Source organism: Spermophilus citellus, assembly GCF_964194105.1.
Source record: "Spermophilus citellus genome assembly, chromosome: 4".
In the NCBI taxonomy this organism is placed as follows: Eukaryota; Metazoa; Chordata; class Mammalia; order Rodentia; family Sciuridae; genus Spermophilus; species Spermophilus citellus.
The window spans coordinates 15,237,758-15,247,120 of NC_138185.1; the positions used below are offsets into that span (position 1 = coordinate 15,237,758).

At 47.2% G+C, this 9,363-nt stretch overlaps 1 protein-coding gene across 2 annotated transcripts in view; it reads right to left on the reverse strand.

Moving 5' to 3' along the window:
- The window catches only part of HNF4A (hepatocyte nuclear factor 4 alpha), a gene marked incomplete at both ends in the record, with an annotated part of 50,799 nt that extends 42,253 nt beyond the window's left edge, over positions 1-8,546 (reverse strand). For both annotated transcript variants that reach the window (XM_081291847.1, XM_081291845.1), the window contains one exon: positions 8,498-8,546. In XM_081291847.1, the coding sequence (XP_081147973.1) occupies positions 8,498-8,546 (49 nt within the window). The remainder of the gene's footprint in view (positions 1-8,497) is intronic.
- Between the last annotated feature and the right edge of the window lie 817 nt (positions 8,547-9,363).

The window sequence follows — 9,363 nt, forward strand, 5'->3', positions numbered from 1 at the left end:
GCGTTCCTTATCTTCAATTGCCTGTCCACGTCCTTATCCTCACCCTTTCGGCAGCTGTCACCATCTGCTTTGAGGCAAGGTCTTCCCACACATCACCTCAATTAATCCTCACTACGTCTAAGTCAGAGTGCTTCCCACGCTTGGCTTGGCGTCCAGTGTGCCTCTTAGCGGTCTGCGGAAGACTCCAACTCCATCCCCTCATCACAGAGCTGTCCCAAGGGGTGAGCGGAACCGGCAAGGTTTACCCCATTTTCAGAGAAAGGAAACAGAGCCCAGAACTGTAAAGAAAATTCCACCTATCATAGTGTGGTGTGGAGACTAAAACAAAACCCACCTTCTAGCTAGGCAGGAAGGCGTTGGAGCCCTGGTAGGCTGTGGGGAGGAAAGAAGTGTTCATCTTGCAGCTCGTTGTGTGTCTGTTAAAGCAGTTAGTGTCACCCTTCCTAGGACAGTGCCCAGGCTTGAGATCTAACTCTGCCTTGAGTAGGCTGTGTGGTTTGGGGTAAGCTACTTAACCTCTCTGAGCCTGTTTTCTCTCCTGAGAAATGGTATGATGACTCCTTCCATGAGCCATTGTGAGGCCTGGAAGAGTTAATGTTTATAAGGTGTTGAGAACAGTGGTTGGCCAGAGTAAGTGCTGGAGAACTATATAAGTGATTTTTAAAAAGTGAGAAATGAAAGAAAGAGGAAAATACATGTACACAAAACAATTAAACAAACAAACCCCAAAAGCTGGAGAATGGTTGAGCCAGGAGCTGGGTGCCAATTTCAGGCTCTGGCCCTGGGTCTAGCTCTGCTCTCCTCGTCATGATTCTGCTCAGAGATGCTGTGCCTGTATTCTATTCACCAGTAACTATTGACTTGGTATTTTTCTTTCTTTGAAGACATTTGTTAATTTTTGAAGGATATTTCATACTAATGCCTTCAAAGGCTAGCCATGAATTTTTCTAACATACTACAAAAGGAATTCGTGAAGCTTTAAAAGCATTTGTGCACTTACTACTTAGAATCAGCCCCTGTACCATGTGGGTACACGTACTGGAGGGTATGCTATTTTTAAATTTGAAAGGAACCTTGGGGAACATTCTGTCCAGTGACTGTTAAGCCTTTTGACCATGACCCTCAGGATGAAACACACTCTGCTTCCCAGACTTCAGATACCGTGGCGGTAAAGGGTGGCCGCACAGTGAGTCCCTGGGACCCACTTGCCTGAGCCGGCACCTGGGTAAGCCCACATCACTTTGACTGCAGGACCTCCTCATTGTGCTCCATTTCTTTATTTGTACAACAGGGAAGACCGCAGCACTTCCCTCACAGGGTCATTCTGAAAATTAGGAATTGGTTCACATAAAGCCCCTGTAGGGGGTCTACAGGTTTTTGCTATTATCACAACCACAAGCACATACATACCCACAGACATGTACGGATGAAACAAAAGTTTTACACACACACACACACACACACACACACACACACACACCCCTTATTCTTACCTTACTTTTACTACATGGGATGCCCACAATATATTTTATTTTACATCTTTTTTTTTTTAAAGTTGTCACCTTTGTGCAATTTCATACGGCTATATGCATTTACGATTCATACACGTTTTCTGCTTTGGAGGTTAAGAATGGTACTTTTTAAAGAAATAAAGCAAGTCAGTAAATCATGTGAACAGCAACTAGGCCAAAATGATTTTGTCCAGAATATTAAGGTTTTGGAGGGCTGTATGGTAACAGATCCCCAATTTCTAATGCAGACTGCTGAATTATACTCTAGGAATAATATATCTACTTAAAGACAAAACTGTACTTCAAGGGCCTTTACGTAAATAATATTCAATATATTAAAGCAAGGACCAGCAAAGTATAACCTCTGGGCCAAATGTGGCACACTGCCTGCTTTATAAATAAAGTTTTATTGGCACATAGCCACACTCATTCATCTACTTATTGTGTGTGGCTGCTTTTGTGCTACAACTCAGAGCTGAATATTTGCCACAGATCCCTCTGGCCGGCAAAATCTAAAATATTTACTGTCTGGTCTTTTAGAGAAAGTTTGCCAACCTCTGTGTTAGAGTTACAATACAAAGACCTTAATGTTAAGTTAAATCTTCTAGCTTTGTCTTATTTTATTCCATTTTTATGTCTACCTTTTTTTTTTTCCTTTTATTGTTTGTTGTTGTGCTCAGTAGGGAACCCAGGGCCTCCTGCATGCGAGGCAAGTGCTTTACCCCTGAATTGCATCCCTTTCTCTATAAAAAAAAATAATAATAATTTATTTTGAGAGAGGGTCTTCTCTCAAAAGGCTGAGGCTGGCCTTGAACTTGTGAACCTCCTGCTTTAGCCTCCTGAGTAGCTGGGATTACAGGAATGCACCACTGTGACCAACTCAGGTCTAACAACTTTGAACAGTTTCATCTTCCAAAACAAATTACTTTGAAAGGAATAAGAGTAAGGTATTTTGAGGCAGAGTCTCACTACATTGCCCAGGCTGGCCTTGAACTTGCAATCCTACTAAAGGTTGAAAGATTAGTATAGTGAGCACTTATGTATCCTTTCACCTAAATTCACCAATTGGCAGTGTTCTATAGCTTTGTCACTACCTATATACTATTTTTATTAAAGCACTTAATCTAAAATTTGCACATGTCACACAGCATCTGAAGGCTTGGAGAGAGGCCTTGCCCTGACTCTGCAGATGGACAGTTGCATCCTAGAGTCAGTTGCCTGTCCCTCCTTCAGATCTGTTTGCTCCACAACACCTAGAAAGATGCTTGCATACAACAGTCACGCAATACTTTGCACACAGCAGGTGCACACTCTGTGGAGGTAATACTAATGCAGAAGTTCAAATATACACGGCACTTTCTTCTTGCAATACTATGAATCAAACCCAGGGTCTTACACAAGCTAGACAAGCACTGAGCTACATTCCCAGCTCTTAATTAAATTTTATTTTGAGGCAGAGTCTTACTACATTCCCCGGTTGGCTCCCAAGTAGCTGGGAGTGGCACTTTCTATGGGATGACAGGTATGCCTGGTGTTCATGGCACTTTCTATATGCAGACACTCAGCACTTCCCAGATATGAACCATATTGTCCTTGCTGGTACCCTACGAAAGAGATGTTGGTCATATCCCCCAAGTCAGCACGTGAAGAGCACAAGGCACAGAAGACTAAGGAACCCACTCTCAGCCACATAGGTAGGAGGTGACTCAGCCGATGCCAGGTTCTAAGGTGCAGCACTGAGTCACACAGTCCCTCAGGTGCCATTATGAGGGGTAGATGTGTAGCTGGAAGAATGACGATTGGGTCGCACTAGATTTTAATCAGCCTTTTGCTGTGTGATGCAGGGAAACTCACTTTGCAACTCTGAGTCTCGATTTTCTTGTGTGTATAATGGGGATAAGACTTCCCACCTTGATGGACAAAGCATTTAAATTCGCTGACATCATGGTGTTATATGGAAAGGGTTCCCATGGAAACACACTTCTCTCCTCTCTGCAAGCTCATCCTTATGCCAGAGGCCTGTGCATCGGATAAAATGGGCAGCATGGTTCCTGCACTGGAGCATCTCAGGATGTTTCTAGGACAAGGTAACTCAATCATGAAACAACCGCAACACTTTCCATAGATGGTGGAATTAATTGCATTCAGTTATCAATAAAATCCATGCAGTGTGGCCGGGCAGCCTTTGCAACTGCTGTTCCTCCAGCTGGGGACACTCTTGCCCTTCCTCTCTTTTCCTGGATGACTCCTGCAAAACCTTCAGGTTTCAGCTTAGAGATCCGTCTGCTCCTCCGGGGACAAGAGGTCTCCGTCCTTTCTCCTCCTCAAGTTCCCTTTGTTCCCACAGTGCCCTATCTGTCCCTCTCAGGGTCCTCTGTCTTGGTGGTTGCTGGTTTGTCTGTGATCCCACCAAATTGAGCACAGTCCCAGATTCCAAGGCAAACTTTGTTCTTCTATGCTGCCCCCGTGCCTTCCAGAACGTCTTGCGGATAACCGTCCCAGTGGACAGTCAACAAAGAAGTGAACAAGTGAATAATGAGTTAATCAATGTGGGAGGCTTCTGGGTGCAGCAGGATATACTTTGGGTGTCCATTCCTCACTCTACAAAGAGAGCCAACCATTTCCCTATTGCAGCTGACCTGAATACCCAAAATCACAGGTGGAATGCAACACAAAATTACAGATGTTTAGAAATCCCAGGAATTCTGATTCACCAGGTCTGAATGGAGCCCCAGCATAGGTTGGCTTAAGAATGTTTCCCAAGAGCAACTAGGTTTGTGAACCACTGAAGGCTGAGTGGGTGGGATGGGAAGATGTGTGGAGAGGGACATGGGAAAGAAGGGGGAGAGGGTGCTTTAGCAATGAAGGGTTGGAACATCCATGGCCTGAGATGGGATATGGTCCCATAGCTGGCCAGCACCTGTGGTCCTTTTCAATTCCAGGCCTACCACCCTTTACAGGGACGAAGCAGGCTGTAGTAATACTCACTCTCCCTCATTAGCTCATGGAATCCTCATAACAAACAAGATGAAAAAATTGGGAAACGGAAATGTGACTCAAAGAACCCACCATCACATAGCTGTAAGTCAGAGAGTCACTGACCAGATGGCCTATGACAAGAACCTCTGCTCTGGCCTGAAGTCAAATGGTGTAGAGCGAAGGGACTAGGTCTTTACACCTCAGAAAACCAGCCTCCTCTGGCACTTACAAACAGATAAACTCCTGCCAGGTATGGTGTTGCACCCCTGTAATCCCCACAACTTGGGAGGCTGTTGCAGGAGGATTGCAAGTTTGAGGCCATGCTGTGCAACTTTAGTGAGAGTCTGTCTTGAAATAAAATAAAAGAGTTGGGGATGTAGCTCAGTGGCAGAGCACCCCAGGATTCAATCCCTAGTTCCCCTCCGCACACACACAAGAAAGAAAGATAAAGGAAAAGTAGAATGAACTCTCTTGACAAAGGATTATTGCCCTGTGGCCAAATCATTCTGTCTCCTCACTCGTCCTGTCCTGAGCTCTTGATAGTCCTTCTGTTCCAGGCTATCTCAGCTCAATCATCCATCCGTCCATCCATCCATCCATCCATCTATCCTTCTTTTCACCTACCACCAGCTCATTACATCATTCAGCCAATCATCCATCCCCTAACCACCATCTATTCAGCTACTTATTCTTTCACTTATCACATGTGTCCAAATCTCTCCACCTGTCCCATCCGTCCATAATCACCCGCCTACCTAACTACTCGTAGGTGCCTGCCCATCTACCTACCCCTTCATCTTCCCAATTACTCATTCCTTTGTCCTGTCGACCTAACTCCCCACCTCTTCTGCCCATCCATCTACCCACCCAGCCATCACTCCACTCATCAACCCCCCATCCATCCCCCTCAGCATCTATTCATTTATTCATCAGTTATGGCTTGGATCTGGGATGTCCCCAAAGTTTCATGTGTCAGAGGTAGGACTCATAATAATTAGATTATGAGGCCTCAGACTTCATGGGTAGGTTAATCTACTTGATGGATTAATAATTTAAATAGATTCCTTGGAGATGGTGAAGACTGTAGAAGAAGGGGCCTCATTGGAGGAAGGAGGTCACAGGGACCTTCCCTGGAAGGGTGTATTTGGTCCTGTTCCCTTCTCTTTCTTTCTCTGCTTCTGGGCTGCCATGAGCTGACCAACCTTCCTCATCATGCCTTTCCACCATGAGAGCCCACCTCACCTTAGGACCAAAGCAACAGAGCCAGCTGATCGTGAACTGAAATCTTTGGAACCGTGAGCAAAAATAAATCTTTCCTCCTCTATGTTATTTTTCTCAGGTATTTGCCAACAGCAACAAAAAGCTGACTAACACATCATCCATCCTTTTCCTCATTCATCCACTCAGTTAACCTCCACCAAAGGCTACTTGAGGCCAGAACCTATAGAAACCTGTGACAAAAAGACAACTATGGATTTTGTTCTCACGGAGATTGGAGGCACTTACAGAAATGATAATCTACCAAAGGGCCAAAAGAAATAAGCAAGGAAAACAAGGGCAAGAAAATAATATGCCCAGGAATAAGGCTAGTATGCAGAAAGCACCACCGGCATCTTCTCCTCACAGCTGCTCAGGGAAGACCCAGACCTGATTCTGGGATAGACCCTGGCACCCAAAGCAAAGTCACCACACGTGAGCCCCAGGGTGCTCAATGGTAGCAGACAACACAGCCACTACTCTTGCTCCTGTGTAACTCCCAGCTGTCACACGTTCTGGGGAATATTTGGCCAGCTAGATAGATTTTCAATTGGCACAACTGACGGGGATAGACATGATTGGCCTCTAGTGAACAAAGACAGGGATGATGCTTGACACCTACCATGCACAGGACTGTTCCCAGGATAAATAAAGAATGACGCAAGCTGAGCGTGCTAAGGTCCATCGTTGTTCATCCATCCATTCATCATCCATTGTCCATCCATTATGCATCCATCTATGCATCCATCATCAACCCATCCATCCATCATCCATCCATCATTCATCCATATATCCATCCATCCATCTTCCATCCATCCATCCATCCATCATCCATTCATCATCCACCCATCCATCATCCATCCATCAATGCATCCATCATCCATCCATCTGTCCATCATCCATCCATTATCCATCCATCTATGCATCCATCTATCCATCCACCATCCGTTCATCATCCATCCATCCAAGCACTCCAACAACTGTCCATTAAATTCTGGCTCTTTGGTGATCACTGACAGGGGCCAGGATAAGAGGACATGTGGACGTCCTCCAAAGTAGATAGATGAGACAGTGAGAGGTTATCGGTTATGATGCTATTGAGTTACCCTTTGGGAGGGACTCTGGAGGCCCTCTATTCACCCCTAGCCTAGGCTAATGGCCTGGACTGTCCTTTCCTGGAGCTGACTCTCCTTTACCTTTGGAAACAAATTGAATATTCCCCTGGTCCTGGGTTCCATCAAGTCTAACATTTATGTATTAAGTAATGCAGAGCTAGGCTGGGAATGTGGCTTAGTGAGACACAGCACTTGCCTAGCATGCACGAGGCCTTGGGTTCGATTCTTAGCAACACACACACACACACACACACACACACACACACACACACACCACGCACAATGAAAGCCCAGCCCTCTGACCATGCTATCTCTTCTAATCCCCCTCCTCCCATGAAATACATGAATTATCTCATTTTACAGAAGAGGAAATAGGTTCAGAGAGGGGAAGTAACTTTCCCAAGGTCATGGCTGCTGCAGGTCTTGGCTGGCCGCAGGCTATTCAGTCCTTCAGCCAAGGCTGGTGAAGAGACAAGTCCCTGAGTTAGTCCCTCAGTGCCTCTGTCATTAGTTAATGATGACATTAAATCATTCCTTCTAAGGAGGGTGGTGTCCGGGTTTTACAACCTCCCTGTGTGATGAAAAGAGTCAAGGACTTCAGTATTGTCCCCACTCCAGAGAGATCAATGGAGGCATAGAGGTGCTGAGCGATTTGGCCTCCATCGTACAACTAGAATGGCTTTCTTTTGCATTCCAAGGGCCAAGCTCTATGTATGAGGTTTCGGGGACAACTAGGTGTATAAAATGCACCTAGTTTTTTAAACTTCAAAACATGCCCCCCAAAGGAAAAACATTCTCTTGAATTTCCCTTCACAGAAATAAAATTGTCACTAGTTTTTGTGTGTCTTCCCATGGAATTTTCTGTGCAAATACAAGCACATGTGCACACATATACATCAATATGCACTTTGTAATCAGAAATGACACCCCGGTCTTCAGCTGGCTCTTTCCACTTATTGGAATTTGGAGGTTCTTCCCCATCTGCACATAGATCTGCTCTTTTTCCTTCAAGGATGGGATGGTATTCCATCTTAGACGAACCTCTACTCCGTCTACTGAGGACATTCGGGCACCTCTAGTCTAGATCCCACTGTTGGTTGCAACACAGTGACACTCCTTGAGGCACGAGAACATCCTCAGCTCCTGACAGCCCACGTTGGGCAGGGCTTGATGTCTCTTTCCCTTGGGTTCTCTCCAGCACCAACAGAGATAGGGAGGAACCAAGCTGACCCTCCCTTGGGATCATTCGCTCAAGTCCCCACCCCGGCTAGACCACGCATGGCAACTTGAGCTGGGCCCAGCCACGGTTCTCTGTGAGCTAGTGTTATTGGTCTGGGTCATTCTGTGGCGTCTTGGGACCCCTCGATGTATTCCTAGGCAGCATGAACCAAACCCAAGCCCAGAGCTCCAGCCGCCCCACCGAGCTCTTTTCACCGCACACAGGCCATGCCCCTGTTGGAGACCCTAGGGAAGCAAGCCACGCGCCAACTCCGTGGCTCCTGCCACTCTAGAAGAGCCCTAGGAGGACCTTCGCTTTGTCAGAAACACATCGGAGGGTGATCTACGGCCTTCAAAACCTTATCACAGTCCCACCCTGTCCAGTCCTCCCCAGCCCCAGCCACTGGCCCCACTCACCATAAGTGCTGTCCACGGGAGCCCCGAGGGGCGTGTTCACACTGACCATGACCTAGTGCAGCCAGCTGGACACTCGGGGGGCATGGAGGAGCGGGGGTACCCCCACACGGCAGCAGCGCGGTCACCAGGCGCCCGTCCACCAGGAAGGCAGTGAGCACAGCCAGCTGCTACCACCCGGTTATCTTATTGATTCTTCTAATCACCCAAGGTGGGTGGATACGTTAAAGAGTAACCAGTCACTTAGGGAACCTGTGGCTGGGGACTGTCGCTATCGCCATGGCAACGGCGACCTGGCCAGACCTGAGGTCCACTCAGGCCCCAGACCTGCACTCTGGAGGTAGGAGCTCCTGGGGCCAGAAGTAAGGGGGTCAGTCCTCAACTTGAGGGAAGGAACTGGGCAAGAGGGCCCTGAGGTGAGAGTCCAGATTGGGTGGAGTTTTATGGCTCCAAACTGTGGGCGTGGCATGATGCAGGAGAGGGGGAGGCTGAGGGAGAGGAGAGAAGAGGGAAGCACTGAGTTTAATGTGTCTTGCTGGGTGCTGGAGGCTGCACACAGGCCTTGCCCTGCCTCACTAGACATGGAGATGAGGAGTTGAGCCTGAGAAGGTGCTCTTGGTGTCTCAGGGCGGGTGCAGAGAATTGCTAGGAGACAACCCTTGGGCTCCCATTCTTCTGGCAGGTTTATTGGGAAGTGATTCCATCCCAGGCCCTGTACTAGACTCCGGTGGCATGGCAATGAGCAAGCAGATGTCATTCCTGCACCGCCAAACCTGGACCCAGGTGGCCAATTGCTGCTGAGACCAAACCAAGGAGGATGGCCCATCAGCAACTCATGATCGCTGACCGGGAAGGGCCCTTCCACACTC